Source organism: Falco peregrinus, chromosome 6 (genome assembly GCF_023634155.1).
Source record: "Falco peregrinus isolate bFalPer1 chromosome 6, bFalPer1.pri, whole genome shotgun sequence".
In the NCBI taxonomy this organism is placed as follows: domain Eukaryota; kingdom Metazoa; phylum Chordata; class Aves; order Falconiformes; family Falconidae; genus Falco; species Falco peregrinus.
The window spans coordinates 92366175-92384517 of NC_073726.1; the positions used below are offsets into that span (position 1 = coordinate 92366175).

Here is an 18343-nt window from a genome sequence, read left to right on the forward strand (position 1 = left end):
CCAGTTCTCCTCTTTTTGCTGCGTCTGATTTCAGGTGCAGCTGAGCTAATACAATGATGTGCTGCAGGCACAAGGATGAATTCCTGTTTCCTGTCGCCTTTGCTTTTCTGCTCCCTTCTCTCCACCACATACACATTTTCAGGCATGGTGAACTATGTTCATTCTGCCTGTCTTCTGATACCCTGCCTTAAAAGGCTGCCACAGGTGATGGCTTTTTGGAGTACAGCCATCACCTGCAGGCAAGGATTTGGAAGACCTGGGGGCTTGAGTGAGGCTTGGAGGCAGAGTACTGAGCAGAGTGAGGCAGGTCAAGGGCTGGCTGGCTGGGTCTGCACAAGCACTGAGCAACACGTGGAAGCAGTCAAAAGCACCACCAGTGTTCAGAATGTTTGGAAACATGGAGACCTAAAACCAGGCTGACATCGGCTGCCGGTAAAATTAAGGCAGAAGGTAGCTTCAGTTCTGACAGCAGCTACTTCTGAAGCCCTAATTATTCTAGTAATGTGGGATAATTCAGACAAAGGGAGTTTACTCCTAAACCAGTAATACAGAATTTTGGGAAGAATTTTTACTTCATGTAAAAAAGTGAGGCACACAAGTAGCATGTTTTTAAACACAGTCTAAAAAGATAATGACAACAGTGAAGGCTGAAAAATGACCCTGAACTTTGGATGGGGGGTGAGGGATGGAAGTGAACGAAGTAAACAGATCAGCAATCATGTTGTGATTGGGTGAAATTTGGATTTAGGCATATTACCACTGGCCCCCGTTTCCCCCAGTGCAATGGGATGACAGCAAATAGTATCACGATAGTACAGCCCTTTCTAAAAAAGGCCACAGAGCCAGACTGCTAACCATATTTAGCTCTACTAAATTACAATTGGCACCAGCAAGCCTTGGTTGTCACCTACTGACATTTTGTTCAGCCCTGAAAATGAAAACACAGTTGCCTGCACTGTTTTAAATGATGCGAGTCACTGGGGACTTGCAGATAGGGAAAGATAAGGCAAAGCAGCAAGTTCATTGTGACTTAGGATCTCAGGGCCACTACCACCACAGTCAAAAGATGATGTTCTGTGTTTCTGAGGTGGTGAAAAGTGTTCATGTATGGCTTCAGGGTCACAAGAGGTGTCTTTGCAGCCAGCTAGGGTGAGAACCCACCAGGGAGAAGCAGTACCTGCCCCATCTCTACCCCGACCCTCACTGACAGGTAGTAGTACCTGTACATCTGTGCTCACCATGAGTATGAAACACTCACCATGAAACTCACCGTGAAAATGCTTTAATGGATCCACTCTGATGGTAAAACATGACTGCTCTCCTTTGTGTCCTCAGGTCTGGCTGAGAAAGGGTGACACTGGGAGCTGCACCCTTCGAGTTTCCTCCTGGTGGTGGAGGGGCTGGAGCTGGGGAGCCTCTTGGGGGTCCCTGGGAGGTGGGGGCTCAGATTTGGGCCATTCCTGCTCTTTCTGCCCACCCTGGGCAGACGGCTCGGAAACCTGCCAGCACTGTCTGCACCAGCTGCTGGAGCTGGTGGCAATGGGAGCCGGGGGCACGACAGCTCCAGCAGCAGAAACCCCAAAGCGGTCTGGGCAGCGAGGGGAGTTAAGTCATACAGGGTAAACCTCCATCAGAGAGTGTCAGGGAGCTGGTGCAGGACTCCGGGAAGGGGGCTGGTCCTTTCCTCTCATGCGGGGGGCACAGAGTATTCTTGGTTCTGCCTCTCCCATCTCCCTGTGAAGTATTGCTCCAGAAGTGACAGTGTTAACAAATACAGTGGAGGAGACTGCTCTGTAAGCTGAGCTACACGGTCACATGCACAGGTTTTATTTTTAACATCCCAAAACTACTTGATGTTTCTGTCTGGGCTTGCTCCGTGTCCTCCCATTTCTTGTCTCTCTTTGCTTGCAGCTCTCCCTCACCCACCTCACTTCAACCCAGCGGAGCGCAGCCAGGAGGGCAAGTGTGCAGCACACACAAAGGGACTCTATGATTAAGGTAAGGCTTTGTAAATCAACTTGGAGTTCTTATTGATCAAACCTTATGCAGTGCAATGGTTACTGTATCGAGCTATAAAAATCAAGATGTCTTCAAAACAGCCTTAGTAATTAAGATGAAGCGGAATAATCAGACACAAGACGTCTTAAATGACACCCTAACACAGAGGCAGCTGGTAACTGTGAACACTTCTGTTGCATGCTACTCTAAAAAAAGTCCTCCATAACTTTTTCAGTGGATTAGCCATAGTTTGCAGCACTGTATCTGGGCTTTTAAAAAACTAAGATGTTGATTTTAAGATGGGAGCTTCAGCAGCAGGACATATGATAAATCAAAAATTCAATTTCTGTAGTTTTCAAGAAACTGGGAGAAGTGAGACAAGGAGATACAGTAAGGGTCAGAGGAGAGGGAAGAGCAATCTTGTGGCAAAATGCTGACTTAAAATCTGGTGAGTTTTGTAGAGTCAGACTGCAAACCACTTCGGTAGTCCAGGCAATGAATGATGAAGTAATAATCACAAGGGTTACAGGTACTACTGTACCATTTAGAGTTGTGGCTGCTTAGCAATTTTTATTCAGGAATCTTTTCTCCTTTGTTTTTTTATGACTTAGACCTTAACCTGTAGCTCTGAAATTCTCTATACTGGGCACCTGCCTTGGGCTGGCTTTCTTTTGTTTTGCTTAAAACAATTAACCATTCCTCTGAGTTCCTCAAGAAGTTTTCAGAAAAGTATATAAATGAGATTATTACAGAGCATAAAATAGAACCTGAGGCCAAAGAAAAAAAAACACAGTTTGGACCTTTCTGGTTTTTTTTCTCACACTGCAACTAAATTGGAACCTGTTATTTTAAAGCACTTGCTGAACTCAAACCCAACCCTGTTTCCCAGTTACCCATGCAAGGGGAGAGTTTGCCTGGCTGTCCCTACGAAGGACAGCACAGGGACCCCTGACATACAGGAGGAGCAGCAGAGCAGCTCTGTGCCACGGCCTCCCCCTTCTCCCTGTCCCATCTGCCTCCCACACGACTCCCCAACACGTGGGCTGCCCCGCACTGTACCGCCAGCCCAGGGGACCACTTCAGCACCTGGAATTTTGGGGTGGGTTTGTCTCAGGTGAGCTATGGCTATGTTGCACCAGGTAGAGAGGAACAAGAAATACTGCTGAGCCAGGTGTCACAGTGGGGAGCGCTGTGCGGGCTCTCCCCAGGCGTGCCCTGTGCTGCCCACGCCTCCCGGCTCTAAGCTGCGCCCCGCTCCTCCAGTACCAGCACTAGCGCACTTCGCTGGGCAGAAATTGCACGAGCAAGTTTTGGTGCTGCTTTACTGTGTGTAGGTATCAGGCTGGATGGTGCAACAGCTTCTCCTGAGCTCATGGTCCTGCGTGCCAGGTTTAGGGAGCTGAAGAGAAGCTGATGTCTGTGAGAGCCTGAGCAGCAGGCATGCTCTGGAAGAAAAGCAAGGAACATAGATTGAAGCCTTTGCCAGACTGATGCACTATACTGTGGACCTACTGCATCCTTGTCATTGTAAAGCGTATTTTTTCCAACCTGTTCCAACCCAAGAAGTTCCAACCCGTTCAGTAACTCTGAACTAGTGGCTATTGCCATGACACACTGCAGCCTCAGCCAGCGGATCCCCAGCTAGAAAACACAGAGACTAGCTGCCTAATTGTTACAGCTTCGTCCTTCCACCTTTGGGCTTATCTAACAGGCCAGCTGTCTCACAGAAAACCTTTTCATTCCACGTCTTATACTGAGGGTTTGAGGTTCCCCAGAAGGATTGCCCTGGAATCAAAGTGCCCCTATAAAATCCATGGGAAACTGCTCAAGGTCTGAGCTTCAAAAACCCTTTGCCTTGCACATGCTCAGTAGAAGCTTATCAGTGTTACTGATGAAGATTTTGTCTATACCTTTTATTTGCCCTTTCCACCTAACCTGAGGTGTACCATATTCACTGCCTGACTCATTTAAAGCTTGGCTGGCAACACCCATGTGCAAGATCAGTCTGAATGAGCAGGTGTGCCACAAAGGACAGTGATTCCACATGGTGGCATTCTTGGATTTGCTTTTTATTTTGTATTGAAGGACAGGACTTTAGAAAACTCAGGCCCCTGAGAATCGTGTACAAGGGTGCTATGGTATGGTTTCTAGCAGCAGTGTTTTCTTCCTCAACTCCAAGAAATAAATATATCTGTTTAGCAAAATTGAGACCCAAGCCTGATTTCTTGCTGTGATTGTTAAGTGCATAGTAATTAAGGAAGAGTGCTGCATGGAGAGAGAAGAAAAACTCTGGTTTAAGGAGACTTAGAAGCTCTCCTAAAAAACATGATTTTCCAGCTGGCTCTGCTAGGGGTTTTGTGCAGAAGGCATCCAACTGCCAGTGAAACATCAGAACCTGAGCATCCCCATGCTTGCTGTGTATATATATATATTGTTTTATATAAAATATTATATGTAATTCTATTTATTTTCATCTTTCTGTACCTTAATTCTACATCTGCTAAATAGAAGTAATAGTATATTTTAGCCTCAAGTGCACCTCTGGTGCTGCAAAGATAAATTCGTTATTCGTTGTGAACCCCCCCCCCGAGTACTAAGATAATACGTATATTGAAAAACCCTATAAGGAAAATAACTCTGTATTCACATCAGGATTTAAGTATTATGATAAAAAAATGAGATAAACACAATATGCAGGGTAACAAGGATTAAAATAAATCAAGAATGGCTCCTATCTGGCCTATACACTTCACCAAAGCATTCACATTCCTTGAAAATATTTTTCTGCTGTAACATTATGTATAACTTTAACACTCTTGGCTCCAGCATTTGGATGCAAACTTTCCTGAGATCTTTTTAAGAGCTCCTTATCATGTTGTGAGTCTTTGAAAGATTGTTTTATGTTCATTTGCAATCTCATCTCAGAGGCACTCTTTAAGGAGATTATCTGGGGATTCTGGTGGCCCTTTTGGATGGTTCCTTGAAATGGGAGGCATCCCTTGACTCTGCGCGAAGAGCTCAGATACGATGTGTAACCTTAGTATGTCATATGTTCAGTCACACATAGCAAATGCCAAATGAGAAAAACAGTTATATTGTTCTGGCTGATTGACTGCAACTGAATTAAATACACATTTACTGAAAATAAATTGTAATTGGTGTATAAACTGTAAGGTATTGTCACTGAAAGATCTGCTCCAGACAGAGACATATCTGCAGTTAGTTAGAATAGCAGCTGTATATTTTTAAACCTTACCTGATTTGCTGTCATGACTGCCTAAAAATAAAGATTTACCAAAGTGGACGGACTGTGGGCTGCAATTTGCATCCTTTCTTTCCACACTAGCTTGAACATGATTCAAACAAGCATTTCTGGTTTGATTTTTTTTTAACCCAGCTCATATGAAATTTTGCAAGTTGCAGGGAAACAAGAAGTTTACAGGTTTAGAGAAATGTTTCATCACCTGACAGATCTGTGTGTCACCTGCCTCTGGATGTTACGTATCAGACTTACCAAGGCAAGAATTTGTAAACTTTCCACTCAGGGTTTTGAAAGCTGTAGTTTGTGCACTGACAATAATACCACCACCTAAACCACAGAGCTAACTAGATCATCAGTTAAAATACAGAGCTCCTCATTACCGGCACATCAAAATAGAAGCAGCATTCAAACCCTAATAAATATCAGAAAAATTCTCTGTCCCCCTTCCTGTCCTCCAGCTCCACAGATCTGACAATGAGAAGCATGGAAATCATTTGTCTGAAAAGAGCAGCACATGTAAGTTAGACATGAGGTAAACTCAACTGAAAAATACCTGAATAATGATGAAGACTGATTCTGGATCTGAATGCTCTGATACGGTCACTTTTTGTAAACAAAGCATGTATTTTCTTGCTCTACACGAGTGGCTGGGGTTTGTTTTGGCATACTGCAGTGTAAAAGCAGGCTCCTCTCCAGGAACTTTGCAGTCAGTCCTTTCTGTGTTTTGGAGAACCATAAGGCCTGTGCCTCTGCTGTATTTTTATTTATCAATTATTTCTCTCTGAGAGTTACTTTTGCAGTGGAAAGTATTGTTCACACGTTCATGTTTTTATTACGATGTAATGTACCCAGCCTTCCTCTGACCTTATGCAAGTCATAGCTGGGACTATTTTTAGAGATTATATTTGCAGCAAAATGTTACAAGAATGAGAGCAGCAAGGATGCTGCCAACGCGAAATAAACCCATCTGTATCTCCTGCTCCTCTGAGCCATGCAAGAGTAGATGTAACTGGACAGCCCAAAGCAGGACAGACACCGCTCTAAACTGCATGTATTTAAGGGCTGGATGTGGCTGGGGCCACCCTGGTCAGACCCCTGGTGTCACCCTGTGCAGAAGCCAGTGCTTCCCAAGACAGGGCAAGGAATTTTATGATGAGTAGTTATGAAATATTATTTTTCTGCATTGCTGTCTCGAGCTCTTTCCGTGCAAAGGCAAGAGAACCTGAGCCTGGTACTTCAGAGTGTAAGTTTGTCCCAGGGTAAAGGGACCGCTCAGGACGTGTTCCTGTACTGCGCAGGACCGAGGGGAAGGGGCTTGATTCATCAGGAGGTGTAACTGTTATCGGTCAGCATTGGAAGTTGCAAAGGGTGGAAAAAAGATGAGTTGAGCAATTGATGCACATCAAATTCAAGCACAAACGGGTGGTCTGTAGTGACTGCAGGAACCCACAGGCATTGCCTTTCCCAGACATCTTTCCTCCTCTGGTGTTGCCCATGACTTCCATCGCCCACGTGTGAAAGAGCAGCAGTTAAGACAGTGCCTTCGGGAGGGGAAGCAGCTTCATGGGCGCCTCTGCCCTGAGCCGGAGCCCGCTTCCCCCGCGGCACTCCTCGGGGCAGGCCCCTTCACCTGCCACTGCAGAAGCACTTGCATCTACGTCAATGACACTGCTGTCGTTTATTTAACCTTAGGAAAAAAAGCAAGTGTAGATTATTTTACTACCAATATCTATTTTTCCCCAGAGAAAATGAGAGTTGCGGGGCCTATGTAGTTCCTGCTGCATAGAAGGGTGGTGTGGGAAGACTTGTCAAAAAGCTTTTTCTCATTTTCACATTAAAAAAAAAGTAAAAAAAAAAGTGCACCAGGTTCTGTTTGGAAACAGAACTCCAGTTCCTCTTTATTGTTTCCCTTCCACAGACATTTGCAGTAGGCTGAACCAAGCCGGGGTGCAGCCCTAAAGCAAGGAGCAGAGAGGCAGAAGCTGGGAGTTTTCAACTTGCAGCAGCTCCTCTTTGGGCCAAGTTACTGGTTCCAGTTGAAGGTATCCAGGGAAGCAGCTCCAAGTAGTGCCTGAGCAGCCTCTCGTTCCCTAATCCAACAGCTGTACACAAGGGGAAGGGACCACAGGAGGTCCTACATGTTCTGCCTAAACAGCGTCTCGTACGGATGTTGTTGAAGAAGCCTGCTGGGCTGGCCGGACTTCTGGGCTGGCCCAGAACATTGTTCCTTATGCTCTTAGCTTTTTGACAACAGAAGGCATGCCTCACGCTAACCACCATCTCCATTTACTCGCTGTCAGACGCTGTGCTTCTGTTTTCTCATTTTTAGGAAGGATTAACAGCTATTGCCAGAAACTCTTGCAAGGGTAGAGATATTATGAGTGAGGGACCGGTGCCGGTACATGACTGTATGGAGCTGGCAGTCATTTGCCTACAGCCTTATTCCCACTAGAGACACATATAAGCACCTAACATGTAGAAGCCAAGCATGGGCACGGAGGGTCTGCAGCCACCCCGGCTCCTTCGGGCAGTAACTCTTGTCTTCTTGTCTTTGCTACACAGCGCCGGGCTCAGAAAGCTGCCCTGGGCCAGCACAGGCACTGCGAGAGATGCTTCAGTCAGCACTGCCGCGTGCCGGCTGAGCCCACCGTCTCCTGCGTGGTGATCAGCTGCCGCCTCCACTGCGGGGCCACCTTCCACATGTGCAAGGAGGAGGAACACCAGTTGCTCTGTCCCCTAGAGCAGGTCTCCTGCCTCAACGCAGGCTACGGCTGCCCTTTATCCATGGCCCGCTTTAAGCTGGGGAAGCACCTCCAGGTCTGTCCAGCCAGCGTGGTCTGCTGCTCCATGGAGTGGAATCGCTGGCCAAATGTGGATTCGGACACCACCCTCCACAACAACATCATGAAGGAGACCTTGAACGAAGAATGTCTGGACACAGCCTTGGCACTCAGAGACCAGAAGATACTTTTCAGGACTTTGAAAATAGGTGACTTGTTTCCAGAGTGGAGGAAAAAGGATGTGGCGGAAGGGCTGGTGGATGAAGCTGTGGGTGGGGAAGAAGGTGCTGTGGGAGGAGCAGCCTGTGGTTCCCGAGAGGGTGACAACCAGTTGCCCGAGCTCAGCCAACGCGAGCGTGAAGATTTAGCGAAGGACAAAGAGGGAATGGATCTGGGGAGTTACAAAACCTGGGAGAACATTTTCAGCAAAGAGCTCCTGGCTTGCAAGGTAACAGGCTCGGCAACCAGCACAGAACAAGCGGTGGAGAAGGCTTCCAGGAAAACAGCATCAGCCCCGTATGCTGCCAGCTCCACGGAGAAGGCAAAGGAAGGACCTAAGGGCACAGACGAGGCAAAGGACCAAAAGCCTGAGCAAGTAACACCGAACACAGAAATGACAGGACTGGCTCCCTGGCAAGAAGGGGTCCTGGAGAGGCTGAAGAACAAAGTTGGTATAGGTGACTACAACATGTATCTGGTACATCACGGGGGAATGCTCATCCGCTTCGGCCAGCTAGCCGCTTGCACTCCCAAAGAAAAAGACTTTGTCTATGGCAACCTGGAAGCTCAGGAGGTGAAGACTGTCTACACCTTCAAAGTGCCAGTTAGTTACTGTGGCAAAAGAGCACGACTAGGAGATGCAATGGGCCACAAGATGCCAACTTCAGACAAGTCTGTGGATACCTCAGAATTGGGACTAAACCTAGAAGAACTACCTAAGGCAAATATAGTTACAGCCACCCTGCTGTGTGCACTGGAAAAAGAGCTGAAAGGCCACGAGATCTCTGAAGCAAGAGGTATCGATGGGCTCTTTGTGGATTTTGCAACACAGACGTACAGCTTTCCCCTGGAGCCCTTCTCCTCCAATGCTGTTCTAGCAGATACTCTGGATGAAGAGAGCCCACCAGAACTCCACATGGAGCTCTACACTGAATGTGTAACCAGGAGGCACAACAAAAGCAGTTCAGCTTTCACGTTCACTTGCAGTCATTTCTTCCGGAGGGATGAGTTCCCGTCCCACTTCAAGAATGTGCATGCTGATATTCAGTCATGTCTGGATGGATGGTTCCAGCATCGCTGCCCACTGGCCTACTTGGGATGCACTTTTGTTCAAAATCCTTTCTGCCCCGATGGACTTAAGGCCAAGGTTATATACAGCAAGCCCCTCAAGACATTTGCTATTAAGCCAGAGGTGGACCCGCTCCTTGCTGAGTCAGGGAAGTGCAGTCCCACGGTGGCTAATCAACAGAGGAGTAAGGACTTGCTGAGCAGCCTCCCGCTGGAAGTGCTCAAGTACATCGCGGGGTTCCTGGACAGCTTCAGTTTATCTCAGTTGTCCCAAGTGTCAGTGCTGATGAGGGACATCTGTGCCACTCTTCTTCAAGAGAGAGGAATGGTCCTGCTGGTCTGGGAGAAAAAAAGATATTCCCATGGCGGTACTTCATGGAAAGCTCACAAAAAGGCAAGTGCCTGTGACACTGGGAAACAGACAGCCAGGAGTTCTCCCCAGATAAAGCGTGAGCATAGTGAGGGACACTGTGTGTGAGCCTGCAGGTGTGGGGAAGCTTCATGAGGTCACGAATTTGCACCACAGTTGTCAGGGGTCAGGGCTGTAAGATGGAAGATGTCTAGCGAAGGTAGGAGGGTGTCATAGACACCCCTGACTAGCTGCACCTCCCCACCTGAGCTCGTCTTGGCTAACCGGTTTGCACATGCACCAGTTTTGGGCACTGGGAACTGAGAATTCCTGGTACTTAAGGGTTGTACATGGACTTTGGAAGAACTTGATGCTCATACTTTTTTGTGTTCTTTACAAGCCAATCTAGGGCATGTCAAAGCTAAAACGTGCTTTAAAACACCAAAAAGGTAAATAACAAGGAGATAGGGCTATGAAGGGAGCTCAGGCACTCGCATCGACCCCCCAGGGCTGTTGTGATGTGCCAGGAGTGCCGGGAGTGCCAGGAGTGCTGGGAGTGCCAGGAGTGAGTGCCTGGCGCGAGGGTCGTGGGCACCCAAGGGAGTAGGAAGCGCCTCCTGCGAGGCTGGGCGCCCGCGGTCTGGGCTGGAACATCACCGCCTGGACAGGCTGTGCCTGGAAGAGGTACGGACACAGCTCAGAGTCGTAGCTGAGCAATAGCTGTTATGGGGCGGCTTCTGGCCAGTTGATAGAATAGCCCGGGAGACTGGCACGAGCAAGCAGACAAGGCAGAGATCTAGGACAAATGATTTGGGGATCCAGGGAAGACTCCCAGAAATGATCTCAGGACCTGGATTTCAAGCAGACGACTGAAGATTACTGCCCATTGATTCTTATGAAATAGAAGCTTAGCACTGTTTATCACTCTTTATTAAGAGAAAGTACTTTTTATTAAGAGAAAGCATGAAGCATGGTGAGTTAAAAATCTGTGTTACACAAAAAAGTTTGGTGGCTGCAACTTGAGTTAGCCCAATCCAGAACAGGAATTAGCCACTGAAATAATTTACTAGAGGATGTGGCTTCCTTCAGTAAAAGGAAAAAATTCCAGCTGAGCAATCATATAGCAATTAACTTCAGTTATTGTAGCACAATTTCAAACCAACAGCATTGAGTTTAAGGACTGTCTAACAATCTAACCCTTTTCACACTAGCTCTCTGTACTGACCACACAGGAGTCTTGTTTCCAGTGCACAGACTTTGCTCGAAAATGTTCTGTTTGTAATTAGTCTGAATTTCTTGATGGCTGTGTATAATAGCTATGATTGCTTAGGACTAGGACAGGGCCAGGTAATCTGTAGCACAGCCACCGACTGTCCTTCTTCCACAGGAAGGAACGGCTTTAGGGAGAAGAAACCTGCTATAACTTTAAAAATTCATTTGATTTAATGATATACAGCAAATATTAAAGTGACTTAATCACAGTCCTATCACTACATGCTAGTGTATCACCAAACGGTATGTGGAATCAGAAAATTTTAGCTGCACGTTTCTGTTTTTTACATTTCCCAGGCTTGTTCTGGTGCTGGGTAAATAACAACAGCGTTGTAATGTCAATTACTTTGAAGTGCTTTGGAAGGTCGTTATGAAGTCAGGTTTCTCTGAGATGCTGTCACACAAGCATGCTGTAGCCACTTTGCTTTATGAACACCCTGGATCACACTGCATGTGTGATGGAGCTTTCAGCAGAGGTGCAGTGGTCAGGTGTCCTTGTGTCCTGCACTAGATTGACACCAAACCCTGCAGAAGGACATTTTCCTGTTAAAAATGGCAGGTGATGCCTAAAGCAGCAAACCCAGTACAAGGTCCATGACAATACAGACCCCATTTTCACTTGCTATGCCACCCCTGCACGATCAGATGTTTGCTAGCCTGTCCAGTACAAGTGATGCACACCCACTATAAGCATATATAGTCTTTTCAAATCTTCTTCTATTTTTACCAGCATTCCCATTTTTTCTCCCCAATTTCTCTCCCCTTTCCTGTATCAGATCTGGCAGTTCAGCAGCCTGTTCTCCCGAGTTAACAAATGGCAGCGCAGCAACATCATGTGCATGTCAGAGCACCTGAAGAATTGTCCCTTCTACCAAGTGGAGCCCCGGACGGACCCCGTGATGCTGGCTGGCATGTGCGAATCTCAAGAGCAGACTCAAAAGACTTTGGTTTCTACCTTCAAGCGCAGAGTCTAAATAACCTGCTCCCACTCTGCCACACTCCTTTCAGGGCCCTTGAAAAGAAGATTTGGGAATTTGGGTGTAAAGATTGTTGCTTCCAACTCTCCTTTGGACATACAAAACTGGCTTCTCCCCAGCTGTGTTTGAAATCTCCTGCATCTTTTTTTTTTTTTTTTTCTTCCCTTGCACTAATTTAACTGTTAAAATGTCAGCCACTCCTCACTGATATCACATGCTTTCTGTTTATGTTTCTGTTCCTTGCTTAATACAGCATCCTGAAGAAAGCAATAAGGATCTTGTGTGAAAACAGCATCTTTGCAACCTGGAAGGTAGGCTGCCGCTCCCGTCCCTTGTCCCTGCGAGAAGCAAGAGCAGTCGTACCTAGCTACGAGGTCTGAAACACCTCGGCTTTACTGGCAAAGCCAGGGTCTAGGAGCATGGGTAGACACCATCCTGCCTGGCAGACCTAGGGGCTGCTGGTCTGTCCTCAGATATGGGCAAAAGAAAAGGAGCCCCCACAACTAAGTGGATTAATTAGAACTCCAGTTCTAATCTTCTAGGCTCAGGAATTTGCTGCGCAGCCGCAGACCGTCATTTAAGACCCCGATGCAGGCAGGCTGCCCAGCTGAGCGCAAAGCTAAAGCCGAGCTCAGGGAAGCGTCCAAACCAACCCAAAGCGAACAGACTTGCTCTTTGTTAGAAATCACCAAGTAGCAAACACTTTCAGGTGTTCAATTGACTTTTTATATTTTTCAGTTAATAACATTCTCTGTTTTATTTAAAAATCCATTGAAGCCATCAAAGGCTATTTGAAGTCAATTTCAGAATGCCTCACCTGCTCAGTTGTATGTTGCGAATGGCAACTGTAAACAACATGTCAAAGAAATAACATTCTTTTCTAGAAAAGCAAAGGCACCCAGAAGCCCATTCTGTAACAGTACGGATAGTGTCTGCTTCAGTTAAATTGGCTGGAGTACAATAATAATTTATTTTTTTTTTTTACAGAGCAGAAGATTGATTAGGATTTGGTTTATTTTTTTAATAAATACACTAATTTAAAACCAGAATGTGCTTGTTGAGGCAACAGATGAGAGCAAGTGGGCAGGTTACCAACAGCACCTGTCTTACCACGCTATTTAAGCCCCTTTCGGAGGCACTAGCTGGAGATGCTGCAGTGACGGTGGTCGGGGGGAATTCCCTGGAACGGCCATAAACCCATAAACCACTCCACAAGCCGACAGCAACTGCGCAGCCACAGCCGTGCTGACTCATGCCCCATTCTTTTTTCAGCTGGTAGCCAGAAGTGCAAGCTAGGGCCATGAGGTCTGCCTTTCACCTCACCATCTCGGGCATGAGAAGCTCGCTGGGAGCCGGGACATGTGCTGGCCTGGACCGCTGCTCCCCACGCCTGGCTGCCCGGGTGGAAGCTGGCCCCGGTGGATGGGCACATGCCACACTGGCCACCCCTGGCCCCAGGACAGACCTGGGATGAGGCAGCTGTGCAAGGAGGAGCCCTCTCTTACTGATAAAAATTGGTGATGAACCTGAGCTGGGCGCTTGGTAATTGAAGGCACAAGTTACGTGGTGAGCAAACCTGTGCCAAGAGCAGCTCGTCCTTCTCTGTGCTTGCAGCTTAAGTGGTTCCTGTGAGAATTTTAACCATACAAGGATGTTTTTCCTCTCCAGACACACACCCTCAGGAGCATATCAGCCGAGTTGTGGGGACAGTGGATTGATCTCAGGAGTAGGAGTAGCAGCAGTTACACTTACTGTCATATTTTTTTAATGCTGTTCTGTTTTCTGTCCCCAGAGATCCTTTCTGGAAAGTCTCATGATGCTTTACACATGAGAATAAACTTGTCTGCGCAGGTATCCTGTGAAAAACACAGCTAGCATGGCAGTTCTGTGCAGAAGAAACTGAAGCAAATGGACACAGGGAACGTAAGCTGGGCCAGGAGCAGTTAAAGCTGGGTGCTTGCATCCTTCACCCCATGGCTTAAGCCACTGCACAACAAACTGTCCATCCCTTAAAGCTGCCTATAAAAACTCACCTGTCCTCAAAACATCTCATAAGTTGCCTGATATTGTCACTCTGTTTTACCAGGGAAGCTGACAGAGGTGATGTAGCTGGAGCCCAACTCAGCCTCACATGGGGCACCCACTGTTGCAGCACAAGCAAGCTATCAGGCTGCAACAAGGCTTTTATGGTCAGCCAGATTCTACTGTCTGTGCCACTTCTCCTTCCTCCAGAGATCAGATCCAACCCCCAACCCCCCCCCCCCCCCCCTTCAGGGCTATTCAACCACTTAGCAGGAACGAGCTACAGCTGCGCATCATCCAGGTCCATCAACCCACTTTCTTCGAGGCAAGGCCACAGCTGCATATTAGCAATGCGAATCAACCCACCAACTTCATTCCTCTACAAGGTGAGAAGATACAGCCAGACTTCCCAGACTAGTCCCTACATGAGGGTCCTATACTTCACTGGTCATCTACCTGATTCTGAAAGATGCTGAGCACCCAACTGTAGCTGCAGACCAGGGCAGCTGCAAGTGCATGTCCCAAAATCAGGTGCCAGTATCTGCACTGGGTACTTAAAAACATATCCATAAAATTATGGATAGTTTGAGGAGAGGGAAAAAGAAGATGCTTAAATAATAGGGTCTCAGAGTAAGGCAGCGTTCAAGGCTGGTGTGAGAGATGGTTAGAAGGTTCAGCCTGTGCGCCATCTCCCGCTGCTCAGCCGCTCAGCTGCCCTGAAACCGGGGCTGATGTTCAGTGTGAATGGGGCTCGTGTCACCTTTAGTGCCAGTGTCACTGGCACCACTGCTGTCCTGCTGCTGGCCTCCTGTCAATGCCAGAGGATTTTGTTCTTGTATCTCCCTGCTCCTGGAGATCACTTGACTGCAGTTCCAGCCTTATTGCCACCGATCCTGCTCCTTCCCAGTGCCGCGGGTGCCGGAGCCAGCCTACAGGGAGGATGCAAACGTGCGGGTCAGAGACAGGAATGTCGCAACCTTCTCCTGGGATCAGCTGGGGTGCACATAGAACATCTGGGAGACGGGATCATTTTCCTTCTGGTACTGCTGTAGGGTACGCTGGAGAGATGCAGAGAGAGAGAGCGATTCACCCCTGTGAATATATAGATATACTTCTGTGAACTGTACATTTGGTTAAGTAGCCTTCAGCATGGATGCTGGAAACCCACGATCATCTTCAGGCTGGTCTGGTTAGGCTGGCCCTGGAAGGGAGACAGCTCTGTGGGCAAGGGGGGGGCACCCTTCCACCAGCATAAGAATGCCGGCTTCAAGCTGCTCCTTACCGTGCCCTGCACTGAACGCTGGTGGGGGGCTGGGGGCTGGGGGCAGGGGTGATTCCATTGATCAGGACATGTGCCAAGCCAGGTCAGTGCCAACAGTCCTGCTCATTAGCAGAGTTGGCAGAAGCTTTGGGGAGCTGCAAGGAACCGAGTCTGCCTGCCCTGCTTGTCTTGGTGAGCATAACGCTGGCTTAAAAGGCAAGGGGCTTCAGCGCGGGTTCAGCAAGTCCTTGGGCTCCTCGTTTAAGCTTGCAACCAACAGGAAGTGAAAACCCTTCCTAAATTGCAGCTTGAGGGATTTGGTAAGAAGAAAGTGAGCATTTGGTGTTTTCCAGTACAGGTCTTCTGTTGTGGAGGGGTCTGAACTGGAAAAGGGGATCCAAGTCCAGCAGAGCACTGAGGTCACGCTCAGTCAGATCCCACACTCAGGACCTCCGTGGCTCCGGTCCCATTTGTGTTGCCCACAAATCTTGCAAAGGGTGCGAGCAACACTCCGCACACCCCAGGCTGGCACGTTTTGTGGCGTTTCCTCTTGTTGGAAGAACAAGAACTGAAACGATGGTATCATGGAAATCAGAGAGGTGAGAGCAGGGCAAAAAGGCTCGGGACAAGGGAACAGGAATGGGGGAATAGGAATGCATTTGGTGTCACAAGGAGAGGCAAGTGAGACAGGTAAAAGGGCACAGAGCTGAAGGGAACTGAGGTGTGGAAGAGGTGATGCAGCTGCAAACAGTTTGGGAGGGAACAGTTCGGTTCTGCAGACGCTGGGAGGGCAGGAGCAGCGTTTAGGAGAGCAGAGGCGTAAGGGGAATGGAGACTTGATGTGATTTGGTTTGGTTTCTGCTGACAAAAGAAGAGATGTGGGTGAGCCTGGTGAACGCGGTGAGATGCAGGCTGTTCCGCACCGTCATTGACACAGCGGACTGTGTTGTTGAAACGTGGGCTGAGGGGCCATGGCAGAACCACAGAGTCACACACTGTGATGCTCCCGTGGGCTCATCATTTGCCACCAATGACAGACTTGCTGGACAAACGCTTCTTGAGGAAGGCGCTGGAGATTCCCAGCCCCTGTTATACAGCGACCTGGGGCAGATGATAATTATGAGGGGTGAAAGGGTAGGTCCCCTGCTGACATGTATCTAAGTCAGGGCTGGGGGAAGAAATTACTCTGACTCGCAAAACCAAGTAAGCCCAGATAAGGTGAAGTTTATCGAAACAGTGTTGGTTATTTTGCAAAACTCTGTAACTCCTTGTCGCTTTCTTAAGAATAAAAATGATTATAGTTTAAAAAAATGCAGCAAAATCCAAGTCTTAGCTTGTTTTCTTAATTTCATCACATTAATGTTTGTTCTGATTTCAAATCAGAACTGGTAGTTCCTGTCCTCTCATATTCATTACACTCCTTTCCTCTGCTCCACTCTCTGCTACCATTTTCCTGGCTGAAGACTATTATTTGTATTTTTTATTTAAATCTATCCTATACTTACTTAATTTTAACAATTATTTTGATCTTGTCCTCTTTGCATAGCCACTTTCTCCTTCCTGGTTCAGTTATTATAAGAAAAACTTTCTCTGCTTACAAAAGTCCATTTTCCAGACTGATGTTACATTTGATCTAAAAACATTTGAAGAAGAATTTTCTTTGCCAATCTCTGTCCTCACTCTTCACCTTGTGGCTGTTCACCCAGGTGCTACAGAGGGATGCCTGCTTCCCCGCTTGAGGTGCAGGTTCCACAGCCACTGTGCGTCTCTCAGAAATCTTGAGTGTCTTTCACATCCAGTGTCCTTACCACTATAGTCCACTTTAAAAAAACTGCTTATTTCCTTAGGGTTTGATTTCTTTTGAAACAAGACCTGCATGTACAGGACAAGCCTATTCTTATTTAGCTTCCCACTTAATTTAGGTGTAAGGATTATGATCACACGCTCCAAATATATTTTTGATGACCACTTGCTCTATGACTTAATCACTATTTACAACCAGTGAATCTTTTGTAGGTTCAGTGATGGTTTTGTGGAGGAATTTGTCATCTGTCATATTGCGAATTATAGGCCTGGGGCCCCTTGTGATCATGACAGATTATTCTCTGGTCCGTTACTCTGCAGTTAGTTTCCCCATGGCAGCATGGTTCTTACTGGGATTTATCTCTTTTAATATTAGTTCCCTCCCTTCATATCCAGCTGTGATCCTGAGTGCTTCACAGCTGACTCTGAGCTGCAGCACTAAAAAGCCTCTTTTAACTTTCTGAGTTTGATTTAAACAACCTATAGCATCACCCATGTGATGCTCAGGCACTGTTTTTATCTTCCTTTCTACCAGTCCTGAACAGCCCAGTATTTTAATACCAGGGATGACTTATTCTACCATAGTTGCTTGCATGATAGCTGGTTTACATCCCGTAATAGCTGCTCACAGCACTTTCCTACCGATATCTGGAAGGTGGTTACAGAGGTAATGGAGCCAGAGCCTTCTCAGCCATGGCAGGCAACAGAAGCAGGGGCAGTGGCACAAGCTGAACGGAAGGAATGACTTCTGCCGGGAGTGTAATGCAGCACTGGAGCAGGGGCCTGGAGGGGTTTGATTCCGGAGACAAATTACTAGTGGCTTACTGCCCTGCGGAACAAGGTCTGCCACAGCTGCTGGAGCCCCCCTGAAGCAGCAACCCACCGCCCGCCCCACAGCCAAGCACAGGCTGCAGACCCCCCCTCAGCACCTCTGCAGAGCCGGCTCGCAGGCAGCTTGGGCTCCGCTGGAGCGGGCAGGGGACGGGGGAGGGGGGAGCCCTGCAGACATACTGCTGCTTTTGCCTGGGGGCACCAGTTGCACACATGCTCGTGCTCTGCTTCGCCAGCTGGCGGGAAGATGTGGGCCCCTCCAAGAGCGTGGAAATAACAGGTAGGGCAGGGGGAGCAGGGATAAGTGCATCCCGGACTGAAGGGGGATGCAGGGACACGCAGGGTGTGCTGGTAGGTGTGCGATACGACCCTGGTGAAGCAGCGGGAGCACTGGCCAGAGTGGCTGGCCACGTCTGACAGCTCCGGGCATAGTTCAGAAGGAAGAATTAACATTCTTTGTGAGGCTTTTCCCAGGACTGAAGTGGTGAGTGAGGATGGGAT

General features: G+C 47.8%; 1 protein-coding gene across 1 annotated transcript; it reads left to right on the top strand.

The window, feature by feature from the left end:
- Positions 1-656: 656 nt before the first annotated feature.
- On the top strand, positions 657-17666 carry FBXO40 (F-box protein 40). Its single transcript, XM_005235379.3, has 3 exons — positions 657-1998; positions 7823-9721; positions 11725-17666. Exons 1-3 carry the CDS (start codon positions 1990-1992, stop codon positions 11920-11922), a joined length of 2106 nt encoding a protein of 701 aa, XP_005235436.2. The 5' UTR covers positions 657-1989; the 3' UTR covers positions 11923-17666.
- The last annotated feature ends 677 nt before the right edge of the window (positions 17667-18343 follow it).

Excerpts from the sequence above, each read along its gene's own strand:
- FBXO40 (XM_005235379.3), top strand. Across the intron at positions 9,722-11,724 it reads CATGGAAAGCTCACAAAAAG|ATCTGGCAGTTCAGCAGCCT; the intron begins GCAAGTGCCTGT and ends TTCCTGTATCAG.